We start from the raw sequence: 23,010 nt of genomic DNA on the forward strand, positions 1-23,010 counted from the left end.
TATGGTGTGTGAGGGATTTTGTCCTAATAAAGGGATACCCCTAGGGACACCAAAACCAAAGGCTTACCTTGGATGTTTTCTCTCTTCTCTTTGTTTTCATTCCAGACCCAAGGGTTCTATGTAGTGTTATGGTCTTCTGACTAAAACCGAAGCTTTCCATGTGAAGCACAAGGTTCTAAAAGACCTTTTCCCTTTATACTTGTGATAATTTCTGTGCGCACTCCCACCTTAACGTCCGAAAAGATTCAAGCATGTGAATCCTGAATCAGTTCTGGAGAAATAATGTTTTCACTTTTATTGTACTAGTTATGTCAATCTAAGACATCCCAGCATCTATGTACGCCCATCCTGATAGCCATATTCTCAAAATGTGTGTACATGGTGTTTGGTGGAAGTTCCCAGCTCATTCCCTTTTTCCCAGTGCAGGTTTCCCATATCTAATGAAACCATGTTATCAGGGCCACAGGAGCAGATGGATCTGTGTCTGTCCATTGCTCTAAAATCTTAACCAGTCAGAAGCTGTCTGACTCTGGACTCCGAAGTCAAAGGAATCTGACCACTAACTGAAGAGCACACAAACGTTTGAATAGTGCAGAAGCTTTGGGTAGGCCTTGGTGTATGTACTGGGATTCTCTGGTACCCTTCAGCTCGGTGTTGTTGTCTAGACTCTGTGGAGGACTAAACTGCACAGGAGAAAAGGAATAAAGGTCCTTGGGTGGAGCCCAATTTTCTCTTATCAGCTGTGTGCTGCTGGAGATACCTGCACTTGCCGCCACCTTCTGGGACATTTCCTTTTGCCACGGACTTCTGGGGCACTGCTGCCGACCGGCGCGAGGCACCTAGGGACCGACATTGCCCGCCGGCCCAGAACTACACCACCCAGCATCCTATGCAGCGCGCACGCCGCGCACCGCATTGTTGAGCGTCAGGAGGCGCTCAAAAGGGGGCCAGGGCTCCCACCAGGCGGGAGCCCAATTTTCTCTTACTGCCTGTGTGCTGCTGAAGATACCTGCACTTGCCGCCACTTTCTGGGACATTTCCTTTTGCCACGGACTTCTGGGGCACTGCTGCCGACCGGCGCGAGGCGCCTGGGGAACGCCATTGCCCCCCGCCCAGAACTACACCACCCAGCATCCTGTGCGGCGCGCACGCCACGCACCACATCGTTGAGCACCAGGGCTCCCGAAGCGCGGGTGTGCCTGGGCAGCGCCCATCAGGCCAGGAGGAGGCAGGGCTGGGCCCACCCCCTTTCATCGGACTCCCAGAAACTGGTCAGTATTTTCTGTTGTAAATATTTTTATTTGTAGTGCCCTGAGTGTCACCACCCTGAAAACATGAGTAAGGCTAAAAGTAAGGGGGTAGGAGGGCCAGGAGTCGTAGGCATGCTGGATGCCTTTCTGACACGGGCAAAGTCAGTTTTAATCCACAAAATTGAGCTAACAGACAGGAGGCTCTCTTTAGATCCACTCAGTCTCCTCTGAACCCTTCCCTCCTCTCCCTTTGCTTATTCCTGAGTCGGACCCAGTAATTGATTGTATGCCTCCAGTGAATCCTATCTCCCAAGAGCTCCAACCAAACGCGTCTCTTGTGGCAGCTAGTATTCAATCCCAACTACCCACACCCCCTGTAAAGGCATTTACCCGTCATCAAAGGTCGCTACAATCCACAGGTGGGGAAGGCACAAATAAACAAGCATTGGAAATGCAATAGGTCTCGCAGCATTAGAGTTAGTGCTTTTAGAATTGTTTATGGGTTTTTTGTTGTAAATCTTTTGCATTTTTATTTTTTGTAGCCAATGCTAAAGAATTACAAATCAAAAAAGCCATAAACAATTGTAAAAGCTTTAACTAAAAATCCTCTGAGACCTATTGCACTGTGTGAGGGTGAGGTGTTGAGGGTGAGTGAGGGTGAGGGTGAGTGAGGTGTTGAGGGTGAGTGAGGGGTTGAGGGTGAGTGAGAGTGGGTGAGGGTGAGTGAGGGTGATTGTGAGTTAGGGTGAGGGGTTGAGGGTGGGTGAGGGTGAGGGTGAGGGGTTGAGGGTGAGTGAGGATGAGTGAGGGTGAGTGAGGGGTTGAGGGTGACTGAGTGTGACTGAGTGTGAGTGAGTGTGAGTGAGGGTGAGTGAGGGTGAGTGAGGGTGAGTGAGGGTGAGTGAGGGTGAGTGAGAGTGAGTGAGGGTGAGGTGTTGAGGGTGAGGTGTTGAGGGTGAGGGGTTGAGGGTGAGGTGTTGAGGGTGAGGTGTTGAGCGTGAGGTGTTGAGGGTGAGGTGTTGAGGGTGAGGTGTTGAGGGTGAGGGGTTGAGGGTTGTAGGAGAGTAGGGTCTGCAATCCTATGATCACCCAGATTTTTTGCTTTTGTTTCACTGGTTTACGACTTTCTCTGGCTGTGGGCCTGCCAATCAGACCCACAGCCTGGCTGTTCTCTTTCTAAATTACGAGATGTACCCTAGGTGCATTTACCAATTGGTACTGGGCCACCTTATCAGACCCTGTAACTCAGGGCATAGGTGTACCCAGGGCCGCCAGGGGCTGCAGCATGTATTATGCCACCCCTGGCTGGCCTCCTAAATTTGACACAACTGGCTGCATGACAGCTGGGGCGAAGTCGTGTAATCACCCTTTGCTTTAGATATAGTAGCCCTATATCTAACCCTCCAATGGACACCCGAGTTCCTATCAGTCACTCCTATGGCAGGCCTTGACAATCCTGAAGGCAGAGTGCATGGGCTCGTGTGAACTAAGCTCTGGCCCGAGCCGAGCCCGGTTGCAGCTTGCGGAATCAAGACCCAATGGCTGTTCCATGATAACGCGTACCATATCGGTAACTTCGGTGTCGCGTTATCAAGACATGTCGAGTAAGGTGTCATACGAATCGGGATGCTGCCCTCTCACCAACTCTGGCGACGAGGTTAGCATTCCGCCCTTCTAGAGGGACACGACATGTACGTAACTGTGAACCCCGGTTAAAGTTAACTAAAGCCTCAGCTCCACAAAATGGATGCTGCCACCACAGACACGAGTCTGACCTCCTGCTGCTGGGAGTCCTTCCAGCGAGGAGCACTTGGACAAAGGGTTTCCTGTCAAGGGCGGTGTTCGCACCGTCCCAGACAGGGTTTGTGTATTCTGGGTAGGTAGGGCTTTTGCGAGAAGGTGACTGCGGAGTGGCACCCCGGTGCTCACTACGCATCTGCCGGTTAGAACCAGTTCCAGGGGCGACAGCCCTGGCCTGGGGAAAGTCCGGCAGGGGAGAGGGGTGTAACTACCCCCCTTCCTGGTCCCACCCTTAGGGCAGGACCTAGTCATGTACCCACCCCTTTCTTTAGGATAAAGGCCGGAGCGGGGACCCTTCCAAATTAGATCATCTTTGAATCAAGAACTACTTTCTACGAAAGGACTTCAAGACTCTTCTCAAGATTTCTCCCTTGTGGCTAAGGAGTAGTCACCCTGCATCAGCGGGCACCATCTAAGAACTCTGCGGTTTGCTGTAAGTCCTTCCTCAAGGAATCCGACGGCCCAGCTCGACGAGAACCGGCTTCCCTGGCACCTCTGACCTCTACCCACGTCATCAGCTCAGCTGTGATCTGTGGGTGCGACGAGACCTCGAGGGACCGGCCATCATCAGAACCTGCACGCTCTTAAAAACCAGCACGACCATCGAGGTAACTCTCTGGTGAGTGCTCTGGGGTCCGAGAAGCCCCGACCCTGAGCCGCTCCAGCACCGAAGTGCAGTCTCCCAGCATCTCCACGATCTGCGTGGGGCCCTTCTGCTCGCTGCTCAGCACGTTGTCTGGTCACTAGCCGCTGGCTTGTGTCCTTCTGTGACGACATCCGAAAATCAACACTGCCGATCTGGTTGCTCCAGACTGGCCCTTGCTTCCATCTTTTCGAGAAGCACCCCGGACCCTCCTGGTCCACTCAAGACGCCGACAGCGACATCCGTCGTGGGACAGCTCGCACCTCCACCGTGGTCGCCGACAACGCCTCCTGGTCCGTGAGACTGCAGAGCCTAGCGTCGCCCACTCACCTGGTCGAGGTGACGGCCAACCGGTGCCTTCCTGGTACCCTCTGACTACTGGCTAGTAGTACGAACTTGGTCCCCTCTGCTTTCAGGTTTCATCAATCTCCGATCCAGGCTTGGATCTCTACGAACTATTCATCACTGGTCGCCGGCCAGCAACTCCTTTTCTTCCGGCTCCTGGCTCGTCAGCGAAGACCCCGACGCCTGTAAGACTTGCAGCCGCAGCCCTCGTGGCTAGGTAACTCGGCACTTCGGTGCCTGCATAGCCTCCTTACTCTAGGGTCCCGAGTCCCTCGCTTCCGACTTGCCTTTACCTTTCCGTGTCCCCGGACACTTGTTTTAAACTGTGCACTTGAAGTATTTGCTAAAGAGATTTGGTTTGTGCTTAGTACCCTGTCCTCATAAAGAGTACAGGGCTGTTGTGATTCTTAATAAATATACTGTTTATTTTCATAACACTTGTGTGGTGTCCTTTCACTGGGTGTTCAAGGGGTACATGTGTGGTAAACAGCTGGCTTAACGCGCCCTCTCGAGTCTTTAGCCTTAGACTGCTCGTATCCACGCTACTAGGATAGCTGGTCTATAGGTTGACTTACAACCAAACACCATAAGGGTCGTTGGAACGATACATAGCGGTCGCTAGAATAGCGAACGTTGCATATCGGGCCAACTTCTCACATTGGTGGCAGCGGTGGGATTCGAACCCACGCCTCCGGAGAGACTGGAGAGGTCACCTACCTGGTCGACCTGGGAACTCCCCGGAGCCCCCACAGGGTGCTTCATGTCAACAGGCTAAAAGCATATGTCGACAGGAAGGACATGAGTTTGCTCATGGCCCTAGATGAGGGACAGGAAGAGGAGAGTGACCCTCTCCCCGACCTGGGGGTGATTGATTGTGAGTGAGTGAGGGTGAGGTGTTGAGGGTGAGTGAGTGAGGGTGAGGTGTTGAGAGTGAGTGAGGGTGAGGTGTTGAGGGTGAGGAGTTGAGGGTGAGGGGGTGAGGTGTTGAGGGTGAGGGGGTGAGGTGTTGAGGGTGAGGGGTTGAGGGTGAGGGGGTGAGGGGTTGAGGGGGTGAGGGTGAGGTGTTGAGGGTGAGTGAGTGAGGGTGAGGCTGAGGTGTAGAGTGTGAGTGAGAGTAAGAGTGAGGGTGATTGAGGGTTTCAGTGTTAGTGAGGGTGAGGTATTGAGGGTGAGTGAGGGGAAGGGTGATTGAGGGATTGAGAGTTAGTGAGGGTGAGGTGTTGAGTGTTAGTGATGGTGAAGTGTTGAGGGTGAGTGAGGGTGAGGGTGAGTGAGGGGGAGGGGGAGGCGTTGAGGATGAGTGAGGTGTTTAGGGTGAAGTGTTGAGGGTGTGGGTGAGGAATTGAGGGTGAGGGAGGGTGAGTGAGGGTGAATGGTTGAGGGTGAGTGATTGAGGGTGAGGGGTTGAGGCTGATGTTTTGTGGGTGAGTGAGGGTGAGATGTTGATGGTGAGTGAAGGTGAGGTGTTGGGTGAGGCGTTGAGGGTGAGTGAAGTTGAGGGTGGTTGAGTGAGGATGAGTGAGAGTGAGGAGTTGAGGGTGAGGTGTTGAGGGTGAGTGAGTGAGGGTGAGGTGTTGAGGGTGAGTGAGGATGAGTGAGAGTGAGGGTGAGGGGACAGCGGGTTATATATCCTCCTGGTGGTAAGACCAAGGCTGAAAACAGCGTACTTTGGTTTTTCTATTAAAAAAAAGGAAAAAAAGGAAGTAGATTCTTCAGTTGTGATCCCTTGAAGATGACAGCCGCTGGCAGGCTCGGACACTGCACTTCGGTTTCAGGGACGAGTGTCGGCACTTATTAGTTGTGTTGTTGGCACAGGAGGCGCTTCTCTGCGACGAGGAAGTATTTTAAATTGGACAGTTCTTGCATTTCTCACCCGGTATATCACACTCATCAGTGGGACAGGTGCTAGATTTTCTCAGCGTGGCTGCTTGCTTTTAATGGGAGAGTTTGCATTTCTCGATGTAATACAAGCACTTCACCAAGGCTGCTCTATTTCTGACGGGGCAGTGCCGGAACTGCTCTGAAAGGCTTGTACTTATAAAGGCACAGTATCACCACTACTCATCTTGGATGCTACACTTTAACTTAGGCATGACATGCACTTCTTGGGGCTAGCATACTGAGGCTTTGGGTCTGTACTGGCAGTACGTAGCAACGCTCATATACGTTTTACCTGAAAATGATATCACTTTGCATGACTGTTCATCTAATGTTATGGTACTAGCACTTCTCGGCGAGGCTTCTGTACCTTTAAATTGGCAATACCACTGTCACTGCATGGCTGCTGTGCATCAAATTAGAAAGTAATGGCTCTTCTCAGGACTGGTTCATTTTATTCTCTGGTACTGATGCTTCTCAGCAGGGCTGCTGCGCTTTTACAAGGGTAGTAACTGCGCTTCTCATCAGGACATATGCATAGGAAACAGTGTCTTATTACCTCGCTTTTCTCAGCAGGGTTCACGCATACTCAGTCGAACCGCACTCTTGCTTCTCAGGAGGGTTCAGGCATACTCAGTCGAACAGCACTGGCGCTTCTCAGCAGGCCTGCCAGAAGGAGACGCGGCGCAGCGCCGTTTGCTATAATAGCTGAGTGGGTTTTGCACCTGCTGGGTGTGATCTACAAACAGCGCACGCGAGAAACAGCGACGAGGTCGCTCTTCCGTTTAAACTTCCAGGGTCGTTAATAAGTAGGGCCGTGTGCCAGGTTACAATGCCACCTGATATTGTCGCTGGAAGATAGAATGACGCAATATCAAAACCCGCATTATGTACAATAATGTCTAAACCCCTAGCAAAGAGGCGCGTGCTTAAAACCGGGACCGGCACAGGGCGAGGGAGGGAGGTTTTCGACGCCGTTTATTCCACAAACGGAAGGGATATTTATTGCTGCATTTTCCGTGCTGCAAACGTGCCGGGCGCTTACAGGCTTATGCATTATGTATCGAGGGCTGCGAGTTGTGCCTGCCTCTGAACGCAGCTCTGGCGTTGTGAGCACAGACGCTGCCTAGGGTGCCGGCTCTGGAAGAAACCTGCGCACACTACATACATGAATACTCCGTGCCCTAGGGATTGGCCGACGGATGCAGGCAGCATAGGCAGGGACTGTGCAAGAATTCCGACCCTCACACAGCAATGATGCTGCCTTCTCCACCAGTGAGATGATGTGATGGGGAGAGAGACAGAGGGAAAATAGGGAAGAAAGATAGTTGCATGCTCGGTGCTGTTGCAACAGAAATAAAAGGCGCTTATGGGAATTAGTTGAAACAGGGGTTCCCTGGGAGCACATGCCATTAAGTTAGCTCAGTGGGCTGCGCACATGCTGCAGAAACCCGTGTTTCTAACACACTGGTCACACTGTAGCTCGAATCCCAGCAGGCCTGGCTGAGGCGTTCATTCTATCTAGGTCTATCGCTGTGAAGTTAGAACACTTGTTATTCAGAGCGCCAAGAGGCCCTTCACTTTACTGTTGTGTTCGTGTGAAAGGCCAGTACAGCACCTTCTCTAACGCTGCGTCTGAACGACTGATTCAGCTGAGGATACGTTGTTCTGACTCCTGAACGCATATGAACATCTATTGCATTCTGGGAGTTGTAGTTAGTGCTTCGAAAATGAACGTTCTGCATTGCAAGTGTGGGGTGCTAGAAATGCAAATCTGTGCTGGCTGCGCAGGCGGTGACGCAGTCGCCTGGTAATCCTGTTCCTGGTTCACACGAGCAGCGCCTCAGACATGTTCTCTGAGAGGATGAGCAAACTTGTTTTCTGTCATTCCTGCCTGAGCCCGGGGTGGGACCTCGTCCTCTCCTCTCAGAGGAATGCGCCACACAAAGCGACGGCTCAGAACAAAGGCGGCCCTGCGCGCGTAGGCAATGGTTATTTTTAATTATAATCCTCGAACAGGGCAAGCGGATATTTTAACCGAGCAGTCGGTGCCGCCGCAGCTTCCTGCGAAGCTCTGGGCTCGGATTGTGGCGGGAGAGCTGGCGGCGGAGACACCAGGCCGCTGCCGAGGGGCACACGGTGCGACAGAGGAGGGCTAGAGGGACACGGGGACAATCTAGATCAGGGAGGAGAGGAGGAGGGGGGAGGAGAGTAGGGGAGGCACGGCCTAGCGGCCGTGCAATCAAGTAGTGAGGGGGCGGAGCTGGGGGAGGCTGTGAGAGAGAGTAGGCAAGGCAGGCGGCTGGGGGCATGTGGCACGCGCATTTAAGCTCAATGCGCATGCGCATTGAGCTTAAATTTCTCGTGCACTGCAAGGAATCGCCACGATTCCTTGCAGTGTGGATAAAGAGCGGATAAGTGCCAATACTCTCGCCTTGCTCGATGCGCATGCGCATCGACAGGCGAGACCTAAAAAAGGAAGGCGCATGGCATGCCCAAAACCACGCATCAGGTATGCAAAATAGCAAAAACAAAATTGACTATCCCGGGTAGCAAGGGTGGTTCCGTCACTGCTTCTGCCTCGGGTATCCCGGGCTCCAGTGATGTAAGAAGTATGACCATTGATACACATGTGCCCAGCAATTTTGAGGATGCCCTTGTAGCCAAATTTGAAAAGAAACTCACGGCTATGCTTGACCCGTTATTATCAAAACTGTCCGGTATAGACTTGATATTAGCTAGAAATTGAGCAACACTTTTTTTCCTCAACCCCTTTGGTGAGTGAGTGCGTGCCAGGGGGATTGACTGGACCAAGAATAGCAAGTGCGTCCGAAACTAGAATACCCACTAATGTGGCTGGTTGCCCTACCTACACTAAAGAGAAGGTTCCTATGGTAAACTCACAGAGCATACTCACACCTTCTGTTAATGCTATCCATAGTAGGGATCAAGTACAGTATCAAGACCCAGGGTTGCTACAAGAGGGGCAGAGAGTCCTAGTAAGTCTATTTACCTCCCACCTGAAGCCACACCATATACTATTATATTATCAAATGTGCCAGTGCTTCCTTCAGGTGGTGATGAACATTGGACCTCATTTAAGAACAAGGTCCTTCATTTGTTGAATTCAATAACTGGGTTGGGTAATGCTTTATTTAGTGTATTCAAAATGATACGTAGAATTCCGTGGGTTGGGAAAGCCCCGAAAGTCTTTAGGGGAGACTGCGTGGTCCTGAGCTTTGGGTCCCTGCGCCTAGTCCAAACTATCTTAGATAGGGCTGGGTCCGAGCATCTAAGCAGGGACAACATTAATATTCTGCCATTAGTTTTCTTCTATCGTAACCTTCCAGCTCATGTAAGAGGAAGGGATGGCCCAAGGAATGTAGCCCTGTTCCCAGGCCCCTATGATTATGCGGTTCCCACATATAATAGATTTGAGCTTTTTTCCAAATTGGCGGATATTGATTGACTAGGTCTCCGCACTGACAATAATAAGACTTTTTCTCCAATGGTCGAGCTAGGTGAGGGTGGTTGGGCTTCAGGTTTTAACAACCCAGGAGGTCCTTTACCACCCACATTGAACAGTCAGAATTGTGCCAATGCTATGGGTGTAAACAAGACGAGTAAGGCAGGGGAGTGTAACCCTCCACCAGTTGGTATCAATTTGAAAGTAGGGTTGACTGGCTTAGTTGAGGCGTGTAGCCCCTGCCATCCGCCAGGTTGAAGCTATAATCCCAGTGCCGCTGTAAGACTTAAAATAGTCTCATGGAACATAGCTGGGCTTCTACAAAAAATTGCTTCAGTATTTATTTATTTATTTTATTTTTAAAGTTTTATATAGCGCGAACTAGATCTTTGCAGATATCAGAGCGCTTTACAGAAAACAGTAGGTAGGATACACAAACTGTTGAAAACAGTATAAAATTCGGTAGTGAGTGAGTTGCAAAATAGGGTAGCAATCGCACAAGAGTATGCACAATAATAACAATCAAGAAACAATAATATAGAAGCCGTCCAGTGTCGACTCGAGTGAGATTATAGCACCCCAGAGGGTGAGTAGCCACACTGTTGAAAACAGAATAGTAGGCAGTAGTGAGTGGATTGCAAGTTAGTAAAGCATTCAAGTCATAGTGTACAGCCCTAATAAACAATCTGGAAACCAATAATATAGCATCCGTGCAGTGATTTTGATCCAGTAGCAGTCATAAAAGTAGATTGGTCCATCTTTATCGAGGGCCATGATATACTGATTTTTCAAGAAACCTGGGCTACGGACCATGTCTATTGCCAGGGCTATTTAAAATTTTCAAAGGTTGCGAAAGGCGGTCAGCGTGGTAGACCCAGGGGGGCCATACAATTTGGGTTAGACAATCTAATCAATATAAGGTGGAGGAGCTTTACATCAATTGCAGGGACATCCTTATAATTAGGATACAGCAGGTAAATGTACCAGACCTGCTGCTCATCAATATCTACGCAAGGGGTGTGCAAGGCGGGAAAGCCTCTGCAACTGTTGATTTTTTAGATTTGTTCTTAACGGAACATAGAGGTGATAATAATTTGATAATAGCCGATGATTTTAACTGTACGTTTGAACCCCTGGACCTTTATGATGTAAATCTTACTGCAGAGGAGGATGCTCAGTGGTCCATTCCATCATTGGATCTTCCTCCAATTAAAAAATGGACAAATTCAGCCCTGCAATTAAAAGTGTTCTGTTTGGAACAGGGAGTCAAGGCTGATAATGGGAGATCAGCATCAGGTAAGCAGGGCTCGCATACTCTTAGTACTGGGCTGTGTAGCAGTCGCGTTGATTTCTTTCTGCTTAACATGGAGTTTTGGTCTAATCTAATAGATATGGTGGTTTGTGAACGCACTGAGAGTGACCATAACCCGCTTGTGCTCTCCTTATATCCCATAAGTACTCCTTATGGTGTTAGTCTGGAGCGACAAATTGATTTTAGGCTGTATTGACAAATGATACTAGGTGAGTTAAATGGGCAAACGTGATTATTAAGAAGAGCACTTGAAGCAAATGAGTAGTTTGGTAAGCAATGCCCTAGGTACACTACAGACATGTGCTACACAGGATGAGCTTAATTCTATAGCTGTACAGGTTCACGAGGAATTATTTAATCGGCTGAAAGGCTTTTATTTCTAAAATCAAAAAAACCTCTGATACACTCTGGATTTAAGGCGGCCGCCTGGTATGACACTTCATGTCGCACGGCCTATAGAACTCTAGCTAGGGCAATTGGATCAAAAAATAGGGACGACATACGAAGGGCTAGGGTTGATATAAGGAAGCCCAATATCGAGCTAAAAGGGACTGGGATGAACAACACTGGGCCGAACTGCTTAAGGCATGTTCAGGGAGAAATAGGACTACCTTCTGGCACTTTTTGAAATGGGGCAGTGGGGCACCTAGCAAGGTGCCTGTGAACTAAGTAGATCCAGACCAGTGGGTATCGCACTTTAAAGCCCACTTTGCATATTGGGGGGAGGTGCAAGACTGTTTGATATGCCACCTACCATTACCACATTGCTCTTTACCAAGAAAGACGTGGAAAACGCCTTACTCTCAGTCCCAAGAGGGAGGGCGCCCAGGCCCGATTGCATCCCCGCCGATCTGTTCCTTTATGACATACCTAACTGGGCATCCTACATTCAGCTCATTGTGAACGCTATTGCAAGTGGAGCTTCTGTGCCCAGTACTTGGGCAGGAGCGGAAATACTCCCTATATATAAGAAAGGGGATCGCTCTCAACCAAGGAATTATAGACCGATAAGCCTCATTGGTGGTATACCAAAAGATTAGGGTAGGTTTGTTACTGAGCAGAATCCAGGCCTGGATTGAGAAATAGGACATCCTGTCCCCCCTCCAGGCGGGTTTTCGCTCTTGTACCAGCACCATTGATCAGGTGTTCAGTTTATCCTGATATATTGGCGCACTGTAGTGCTAGGGGGTGGTACTCTTTACGCCGCTTTTGTCGACCTTAAGTCGGCTTTTGACCTTGTTCCCCGTACTAAGATGTGGCGAATCTTTTTGGCATTAGGTATGCCTTTGGAAATTCTGGCATTTCTGGCTAAGCTACATGATGCCAGTTACGTGCAGGTGAGATGGGATGCGCAGGGGAGCACCACTAAAAAGTTTACCGTAGATAAGGGGGTTAGACAGGGGTGGGTACTAGCACCAACTCTCTTCTCATTATATATCAATGGGGTAGTGCAGTATTTTGATAATTATCCCACGGATGCACCCACCATAGCAGGGATAAAGATCCCTTTGGTTATGTTTGCAGCCGACACCCTTATACTCTCCAAGATACGAAAAGGCCTACAGTGTGCCCTTTCGAGATTCGTGGAGTTTTGTCAGGCTTGTGACTTGGTAGTTGACGTAGATAAAACAAAATATATGGTCCTACACGAACACAGGAATATTAGGGGTAGAGTCGAAATGAAGGAAGGTACTCTGGAACAAACATAGAATTTTACTTATCTAGGGGTAACCATTGGCAACAAACTAAGCTGGAAGCCTCAAATAAATTTGCTCTCTGTCAAGCACACCCAACTCTCAGCTGTTCTGTTGAAGGTGCAGCGTTCATCATACACCAAACCAATTGCTCCCGCAATACAAATGTAGTCCTCAAAAATGAGTGCTTCAATCTTGTATGGGGCAGAACTGTGGGGTTATGCCAACATAGAATCATTAGTGAAAGCTCAAAATACATTTTTGACATCATTAATTGACCTCCCACAGTCCACCCCGTTATTACTGTAGGAAGGTACATCCTGACTATGGTTTCCCCCAACTTTTTGCCCTGTGTTTTAGCTGGTTTTTGACATAGTCGACCTGGGATCCTGCCAATCAGGACCCCAGGCCTACTGCTCTCTCTTTAAAATGGATTCCATGTACCCTAGGTACATTTCCAATTGGGACTGGGCCACCTTATCAGACCCTGTAACTCAGGGCATAGGTGTACCCCGGGCCTACCAGGGGCTGAAGCATGTATTATGCCACCCCTGGCTGGCCTCCTAAACTTGACACAACTGGCTGCATGACAGCTGGGGCAAAGTCGTGTAATCACCCTTTGCTATAGATATAGTATACCTATATCTAACCCTAAAATGGACACGCAGATTCCTATCAGTCACTCCTATGGCAGGCCTTGACAATCCTGAAGGCAGAGTGCTTGGAATCGTGTGAGATGGTGCTCTGGCATGAGCTGAGCCTGTCTGCAGCTTGCGGAACCAAGTCCTAATAGCTGTTCCATGATAACGCATACCATATACTCTTAAGTGCATTATAATCCTCGCGGTTAAATGCTATCTTTGGTATTGCTTTATCAAAACATGTCGAGTAAGGTGTCATACGAATTGGAATACTAACCCCTCACCAATTCTGGCGACGGGGTTAGCATTCCACCCTTCTGGAGGGACACGACATGTATGTAACTGTGAACCCCGGTTAAAGTTAAACGAAGCCTCAGCTCCACAAAATGGATGCTGCCACCACAGACACGAGTCTGACCCCCTGCAGCTGGGAGTCCTTCCAGCGAGGGGAGCCTGGACAAAGGGTTTCCTGTCAGGGGCGGTGCTAGCACCGTCCCAGACATGGTTTTGTGTATCCTGGGTAGGCAGGGCTTTACAGGAAGGTGACTGCTGAGTGGCACCCCGGTGCTCACTACGCATAGGCCGGTCAGAACCAGTTCCAGGGGCACACCAGCCCCTGGCCTGGGGAAAGTCCGGCATGGCAGAGGGGTGTAACCACCCCCCTCCTAGTCCCACCCATAGGCAGGACCTAGTCACCGGGTCAGCCCCCTTTTTTAGTATAAAGATGGGAGCGGGCCCCCTGTTAAAATTAGATCATCTTTGGAATCAAGACCCGACTTTCTGCGAAAGACATCAAGATTTCCTTCTTCAAGATTCTCCCTTGTGGCTAAGGAGTAGTCACCCTGCATCCTCAGGCACCATCCTAAGAACACTGCGGTCTGCTGCAAGTCCTTCTTCACGAATCCGACGACCCAGCTCGACGAGACCCGGCTTCCCTGGCACCTCTGACCTCTACTCACCTCTACAGCAAAGCTGAGAACTGTGAGTGCGACGAGACCTCGAGGGACCGACGATCGCCAAGACTGCACGACTTCTTTGCAACAAGCCCACCGTGTGCTCCACTGGTGAGTGCTTTGGGGTCCGAGAAGCCCCAACCCTGAGCAGCTCCAGCACCGAAGATCAGCCCTCCAGCATCTCCACGATCTGCGTGGGGCCCTTCTGCTTTTGCGTGCTCACCGCACTGTGTGGCTACTAGCCGGCTGGCTTGTGGCCTTCTTCACGACGCCCGACGACATCACTGCTGCTGGTCTGGTTGCTCCAGACTGGCCCTTGCTTCCTTCTTCAAGAGAGGCACCCCGGACCCTCCTGGTCCACTCCAGACGCCATTTTGAGTCCACCGCGTGGGCTTGAATTTGCCAAGGCTTTGTTGCCCAATCCTGGGTCCAGCGACGCCGACAGCTTCATCCATCGTGGGACAGCTCGCTCCTCCATCCTGGTCGCCGACAACGCCTCCTGGTCCGTGAGATCTGCGAGCACAGCGTCACCCACTCACCTAGTCGAGGTGACTACCATCCGGTGCCCTCCTGGTGCCACCTGACTACTGGCTAGTAGTCTCGAACTTGGTCCCCTCTGCTTTCAGGTGTCATCTTCCTTCGATCCAGGCTTGGATCCATCGAACTTTCTTCACTGGTCGCCTGCCAGCAACTTCTTTCTTCCAGGCTCCTGGTCCGTCTACGAGGATTCCCGACGTCTTTTGAGACCTATGCAGCTGCAGCCCCTGGGCTAGGTAACTTCGGCATTTCGGTGCCCCAGCATAGCCTCACTATCCAAGGGTCAGAATCCACTTTCGTTTTCCTCCTACCAGGTCGGGTTCGCCCGAGAACACTAACTTTGTCATTACTAGCTACCATAGACTTTGTCCCGCATCACGCGTGAGAGTGCACACTCTGCACCCGAGTCCCCTAGGCCTCCTAGAAGTAATCTGAAGATTCTATAGTCAAGTCCTAGCGATTCCTAAGCCTATTAGTACTGTACTTACCTGCTAGTAATTTTGCATTCCACTTTCAGAGTATATGGTTTTCCGTGCCCCTCGGGCATTTGTATATACTGTGCTAACTTAAGTATTTTCGTAAGAGTTTTGTTTTGTGCTTAGTACCCTGTCCTCATAAAGAGTACAGGGCTGTTGTGATTCTTAATAAATATCTTGTTTATTTTCATAACACTTGTGTGGTGTCCTTTCACTGGGTATTCAAGGGGTATATGTGTGGTAAACAGCTGGCTTAACACGCCCTCTCGAGTCTTTAGCCTTAGACTGCTCGTATCCATGCTACTAGGATAGCTGGTCTATAAGGTTGACTTACAACCAATCATCAATAAGGGTTGCTGGACTGATACATAGTGTTCACTAGAATAGTGAGCACTGCATATCAGGCCACCTTACCACAATTACCCTTATTTTTAGATCTGGGTTGCTATTCGATTGAGGATGTGGCACACTTTAGGCCAGTGGCATACTGGAGAAGGCTCTGGGTCACCCCGGAGCTTTCACACTATGCCCAAGGTCTAATAGAAGTTAGGGAGGCTGACGGTATGAGCAAAATTCCGTGGCTAAGGCGAGTAAAAGCCATTCTCTGCGAGATGGGGGATGAGCAGTTTTGGGCATCCCCTGCTGACAGTGTATTTCCAGCTAAAAGCGAGTTCAAGGCAGCATACTGGAACTCGCTTGTTATGAAGCGGTTTGCTGCACTAACTGGCCCCTCATTATCCAGAAACTTCCTGGAGATCAAGCATGAAGTGAAACTTGAAGGGTATTGGGATCTAATTACCACCCCCAAAGACAGGAAACTGTACCATCAGTTTAGGGTGGGTTCGCTTCCTACCAATGTATTTTTCAAAAAATGGCCTAGCTCGATTAGTAGCAATTGTCCATTTTGTCCAATTTAAAACAAATCACTGGAACATATTCTCTTTGCTTACCCAGCCTATAGAAATCCCAGGTTCAGATGGTTGAAACCTCTATGTCTAAATCTGAGAACCTGGTCATGTAGCGAGGCATTCAGAATTTTAAAAACATCCACTTATGAGTCCATTGCGATTGCTGTTGCTAAGTTCTTGGGGTGGGTGTGGGTGATCATTTTGAAAGAGAGGAGCCTTGGGTAAATGTTTTATGCTTTACAGTTTCAGGCGATTGTTCATGCACTAAGTTTCTATTGTTTTGGCACCGAACAAATTTAAAACTGATCTGTATACTGAATCAAAGAAAATGGTCATCCTAGGCGGCAGTTTTACAGGGGTGAATTTTAGCAGTTTTTAGCTATGTATTGTATAACTATGAATTTTATTAGGAAGGTTTGATTCAAATTTGATTAATCTACTTTTACATTGCAAAATACCCATATTTTATACATTCTCACCTCTATGTATTATGTATTATCTTTTATGATTTTTAAATCGAAATAAAGATTTTAACTGACTGGAACGTTTTTTGTGCTTGCCGTCCTTACTCCAAATTGGGTGCAAGGATGGTAATCTGTCTGTCTCCTGGGAAGAGAAGAATGTTGGGCCACACTTAGAGGAGTGCTCTGATATTCATGAGCACCTGTACAAAGCTCACTTGACTGTAGGACCTCCTTGAGAGCAATTAGGTGGATTGAGTTTACCCAGGAGAGGCATAAGCTCTCCAAAGTGCAGCTGCCTAGTCGAGTTTGGGAGAGCATGAGAGTCAAAGAGTCCTTCCAAATGCATCCAACAGTGGGGAGTATTGACTTGAGTCAAGAAAGTACATCCGAACCCAATGGCAGAAAAAAACAATCTGAGGATGGAGAGGATGCCCATGCGCACTGTAGTCCAGGGGAGGAGCCACCCATCTCGTGATACTTCGAAGACTCTTCCAGGACAACAATGTGCAATCAACCGGACCCAACACTAGGCAGCGATCTATGCACAGATATGAATGTCAGCAGCCCTACATGCCAAGAACAGATGCATACTGGTAAGTAGCATATTCCTTAAGGAGTCTGTAAACCCCCTTTCATCAGCCTGATAGTGACAAGAAGGCAGTCAATCTTCAGCCCCCAAGCATTGAGCAGTGTTCTGCAATTTGGAAGGAACCGCCTTGATTGCTGAACCTTTCAACATACTTTGTAGCCCTCTCTGTTCCTGAGATATCACCAGTTGAAGCTTTGATTAGTAAACCATACATTCACACCATAGACACATAGGTTAGGGTTAGCATCATAGGAGTACCCTCGACCTATATCAGCAAGATGGTTGAGCTCTTTGTTTTATACTCCGTGTTGACACTCATATTTTTATCTGCTTCTGTCTATTAATCGGTGCAGCCCATATATTCTATACAAAATCACTCTGGTTCAGTAAGAATTAAAAACGCCCCTTTGTGTATTCGTTGTATAATTCTCTGAGCACAGGAAAGCACAAGTGACTGAGCGAAAGTTTGAAGTCTGTCACCACGGTTCCTGAGGGAACAGTCATCATGTTAATTGGTTACCAGAAATGTTCGCTCCCTGTTCAGGTTTAGGGGGGCTAATGGTGGCATTTCGAGCTAGCTGGTCCCAGGAACATGTCATACAGTGATGCATGGAATCAGTCTGACATCATCCTATGTTTGTCGTCCGCAAAAGTTCCTACTGATTGGTGGAAACTGCACAACAAAACTGACAACTTTTTTTTTTTTTTGTTTTATGTAGCGCGAACTAGACCCGAGAGATTATGTATCAGAGCGCTTTACATGAGCACCAGTTTTGTTACATGAGGACACATTTATTTTTGTTAGGCATGGGGGGGATTATGTGATTTGCCCAGAATCCCAGGATGTTCAGCGTCGCTGCCGAGACTCGAACCCAGCTCCCCAGCTTCGAGGTCGAGCGTTCCAGCCGTAAGGCTATATCCTCTCCCATCCTCTTCTGGACTTTTGTGTCTATCCTAACTGTTAATGACGTAATTCTCTCTCTATAAAGTAAAACTTGCTGGACATGATTTTATTGACTGTTACTTACTCTGTCATAGAGAATCTACGTTTCTAACCCATTCCACCCTTTGGAGTATGCCTTGACTACTCATCTGGTCTACCCTCAGGAAGTCAAGTGCCTAAAGACAGTAGTTTGGCTGTCCAACTGGAGTGCAGTTTGTGGCCCTGGGCACTAGTAGTAACAAGTACCCTCACCAAATTCTGTCCTCTAATCATTAACTGCCCAATAGGTGAAAGAAAAGGTCTTACATTGTTTGAGAACTCACTTGTTTTTATTTAGAGATAGACTCAACAGATGGTAGGTTAGGTTAGAAGGTAGGGCTGATAATATTTTATCAGACCTATTTTTAGTTCAACATCTTTCTCGCTCCGTTCTGCTCATTTTAATTTGAGTGCAGTACTTTCTGTATCATTTAAATTTCTATTATTTTATTCATTATAATAATAATAATAGTAACTTTATTTGGATATAAAAAAAAAAGATATCATTAAAAGCCCATCACAGTGATTCCAACCACTATACACGTTAAGAGAAAAAGGAGGTCAATTAAACAGCAATGATTAAATGGGAATCATCCAAGTCGCGTTATTAAACTTCTGTTACATATAAGAGATTAAAACATAAAGTGCAGGGCAGTAAAAAGACATGACATTAGGACAGAAAAGGTTTGTAACTAACAGTTAACAATGTTGGACTTGTAAAAACAATCTGGTATTCTGCAAATTGCTGCTAGTTATGATCAAATGAAATCAGATAAAAGCAGAGCGAACTGATCAATAACAGCGGGTTATGATAAAATATATTCAAATATGAAACAGTTTTAGCAACTTAAAAATAAAGTGCTTTTTAATTTGAACATTTACTGAAAGGAGAGATGCGTTGGCTGGCCCTTCCGTTCCATTATGAATAAAGACTTTTACTTATTTCCGTTGCTTAACGTTTCGGTCTCCATGGGTTGAATGTATACTGCGTGTTAAATTGAATAAAGCATTTTTTAAAACGCATCTTTTGTGGTGGAACATTGTGAATGTCCTTCATATTCAAAGGGCTGCCTTTTTTGAGACTGAGGACTCAATTTATTTTTATGTGCAAGTGGGAAAAGTTGTTTTATAAAACCGCTGTTATGACGACTGTCTGAGACAGAGGCAGAGGAATCTGGGGAGGATACCCAACTGTTGTTGGTGGTAAGTAGCATGCTTGTGTATTTCTTTCTTTCTCCGGTGTGCATTTCAAGCCAAGGGATAATACTGATATACTCAGGCAATCTCTTTGCAGAGTTTGTATGAGTAGATTTAGTAATTAAACAAAAAACTCTCTCTCTCCTTTTCTCTCTCCCGTTGAAACTTGTGTGTTGGTAAAATACTATTTAGCTATTGTAAAGTTACCCCATATGGTCAAATTAGAAGAGAAATAATTATATGCAATGGCTTAAAGTTGGCATAATGTTTTAGTGGGTGTTGTTATAAAAGGTAGGTGTACACAGAGATAGAGGGAAGCTGAGGAGATGGTTGCAGAATTTCTTCAATTCAGGTATTCTCTATGGATCGAGTAAGATGGGAGACCCTGAATCCTGATAATCCTTAATTAGGTGTAGATTGGAGGTTTTCGATATATTAAATGGATTTGGAAGTAGATGCGTTTCAGGGGGGTTTTAACCCCTTCGACGCGGATGACAAAGCCAGCTCGTCATGGGCGTTACCTGTGATACGCGGATGACGAGCTGGCTTTGTCACGTTACCCGCGATTTTCAAAATTCAGCGCACAGCGGGAAAACCCGCTAGCGTGCATGCGGTTAAATGATTTCAAAAGGTGCCAGCTATCTTGATTCGGTTTTAGGCCTGGGCGGTAAATTCCATTCCGCTTGCGGAATTTGGGTAATTTTGCGTTTCGCGGAGAAAGCAAAATTACCCAAAATTCTGCGTTCCGTGACTTTGCGAAATTTTTTGCTTGTTCGTGTTCCCAACAAGCGTGTTCGCAAGATATTTCCCCCGAGCACACAAACAGCGATTGCGACCAGGAACAAAGCATTGCAAACTAGCAATTACTCATGTTCACGGAATTTCTGCATGTTCGTATTTGGTTTTTTATTTCAGATTTGTGAAGTGTATAGTGAAAAATTATGAAATAATGTGGAGGTCATTCAGTGTGTTAAATGTTACAGATTTACGTTTTAGAGTTGTAGGAAAACATACTCGCATAGTGTCTATAATTTGAAAGTGTTTATAATTTCTGCCAGCACCAAACTTATTTTTAGCAATGTTTTGCTACAAATGCTGCCAAACAGTTGTTGATTGTAACTAACTATACTTTACACTTCTCATGTTTTATCACTGTTTGCTCTCCCAGTATCTAAAATTCGAAATATTGCTAAGTTTTGTGCAGTTAGATGTTTAGGTGTTGCTGCGTATGTATGGTATCCTTATTCAAAGTCACATTTTGTTTTACTCTTACAAAACACAATTCAGTAATTGTTTATACAAAGTGTTGTTAATTACTCCAAATATTGAGGTAAATATCTGGGGTGCATTTGCTTTTAATCTGGAGAATCCTCTTTTTATAATACATGTTCAGAGAGCACCTTTGATCAACTTTTGTGACTGTTCTCTCCTTCTTTTGCTCAGTTCCCTTTAGATTCTTCTGAACCAGAACAACAAATGCCTGCCAAAAAAGACACCATGGATGGAAAGACAGATATTGGTGTAATCTCTGATGCTATTACTGGGCGTCCTTATCACTCCATGTCACATCAGGAGGCAAAGTTCCTCAGTGAAACCCTTCTTGATTGTTGGAAAATGAGGTCTTCGTTCCAGCGGCAGGAGCTGAACACTCTGCCTGTGGACTCTCACAAGGAAACTATTATGTCAGCTATCAAACACCATCCTGTGGTGGTTATTGCAGGAGACACTGGCTGTGGGAAGACTACTCGGATACCCCAGTTCATTCTGGAGGACTACATCACTCAAGAGAAAGGGGCACACTGCAATGTATTGATCACCCAGCCACGTCGGATCAGCGCAGTCTCTGTTGCTCAGAGGGTTGGCCATGAACTAGGACCCAAGCTTCGTAAAAACGTGGGCTTCCAGGTGCGATTGGAGAGTAATCTTCCAGCTCGTGGTGGGGCACTTCTCTTCTGCACTGTGGGAATCCTCCTGAGGAAGCTGCAGGGGAATCCTAGTCTGGAAGGTGTCAGCCATGTCATTGTAGATGAAGTACATGAGCGTGACGTGAACACTGACTTTCTCCTCATCCTTCTAAAGCGGGTCCAGGCACTGAATCCAGACTTGCGTCTTGTTCTGATGAGTGCCACTGGGGACAATGAGCGATTTTCGCAGTACTTTGGTGGCTGCCCCATCGTTCGGATGCCGGGTTTCATGTACCCTGTGAAACAATACTACCTGGAGGATTTCCTGCCAATTCTGGAAAAGAGCAGAAAGACTTTATCAAAAGTAAGTGTCTTGAATTTCTTTCTGCATCTGCTTTCTGGACCTTTCTGGGCTGTTAGTAACCTGCCAGTAACCTGCCAGCTCTCTAGCCCCCCCCCCCCCATTAAAAAAGTTTCATACATTTTGTTACTAGGTAAGGTCCTCTAGCGTTGCATCTTCAGTAGGTCTACAATCATTTGAACCGTATAATTCTCTTAACAATAAAACACTCACAAACTAGAGCTGCATGTATTAAATGTTTTGCAAGTATTATGTAGATGAATAAACCGGTTTTTACTGGCTTTTACTTTACCGACCCCACTTTGTGTCTACAGATATTGTTTTCTTTTTTGGGTGGATATATTTGCATTTTCTCTTTCTGTTAAACAATATTTAGTTAAATTAGGGGCTTCTCTTGCAAAGGCCTCCCTTATCCTTTTCGTTTTGTTGTTAATTTTCAAGTGCTAGCTGAAAATGTGCCTTTATGGGTAAAATAGCGCATGAACTGGGAATGTTAGTTTCAATATTGTGCTTTAAGGTCTCACATTATCTTCCCCTTTTGCTCTACATCACGTCTTGAGAGCCACATATAGATGCAATCGATGTCATATTAACATTAAATGCAACTCCAATTAAAGGTACTAGCCATGGCATGCATTCAGTTATAAAGAAATGTGCCCATCATTCATTATGATGACCAGTTAATTGGTGGTATTTGTCAGTCCGAGCTTTCATGACTAGAGTTATGCATTGAGATCTGCACCGTTTAATATGTTTAGTTTAAGATGTAGCAACTCGTTTTAAATTATTTTAATTTAAAGATTTGCATATAGGAGCTCCTTTAAGTTGGATGAGTGTAGTCTGAATCGATGCAGGCAGGATTTTGGTCTTGTCCTCTTTACATTGGTCAGTAGGGGAGGAAAGTTTTGGTAGTTGCCCTCTTTAAGTTGACCTTTAATTGTAGTTTAATTTTGCATCTTAATGGCTGAAGAGACACTCGACAATTATTTTGTTGGTATCATAGCACAATTTAACGTATGGGAGAAATCTTGCATGGTTGGACAAGAATGTAGGTCATTTGTGATCACAGTGGATGAGGCTTTAATAAACTCTGAATTTGAGTTCATTATGTGCTGTTATGCATCTTTTGATGGACCCTTCTGCCACTGAACACGTTTTTCAGATGTGATTTGGTAACATTCTATGTTCTTTCACACTACAATAAGACATTGATCATTTGTTGTAGATCAAATTGTTTTTATGCAAGGTTCTGTTTCTCGCTGAGGCCCCTACTTTGCTGCAAAACCCTCTACAGTGTTGAACTAAAAGGTGTAATTATTGATATATCCATGGATATTTTAAGTACATTTTTAAAATGGTGTGTAGATTCTTCAACAAAGCTTTAATGTTATATTATACATCCATACCTTTCCTCCCTACTTGCTGCAACCTAGCATGTTGTTGTTCATTAAGAGTTTATGATTTGTGCAGAGTAAACAGACAGTGTATTATAATAAACAATCTAAAGCATTTGTGGTTTGAACCTTGATCTTTTTGAGACTGTTGATGAATCTGTATGCATTAGTGGCTGTGAGCGTCTTAACTACTTAGGAAACTGGAAATATCTGTTC

At 46.8% G+C, this 23,010-nt stretch overlaps 1 protein-coding gene across 2 annotated transcripts in view; it reads left to right on the top strand.

Annotated features, from left to right (window-relative positions):
• The window catches only part of DHX30 (DExH-box helicase 30), a 1,000,138-nt gene that overhangs the window by 482,843 nt on the left and 494,285 nt on the right, over window positions 1-23,010 (top strand). For both annotated transcript variants that reach the window (XM_086941023.1, XM_086941022.1), the window contains one exon: window positions 20,579-21,403. In XM_086941023.1, the coding sequence (XP_086797149.1) occupies window positions 20,579-21,403 (825 nt within the window). The remainder of the gene's footprint in view (window positions 1-20,578; window positions 21,404-23,010) is intronic.

The sequence above is a fragment of the Lissotriton vulgaris genome, chromosome 10 (genome assembly GCF_964263255.1).
Source record: "Lissotriton vulgaris chromosome 10, aLisVul1.2, whole genome shotgun sequence".
Lineage (NCBI taxonomy): Eukaryota > Metazoa > Chordata > Amphibia > Caudata > Salamandridae > Lissotriton > Lissotriton vulgaris.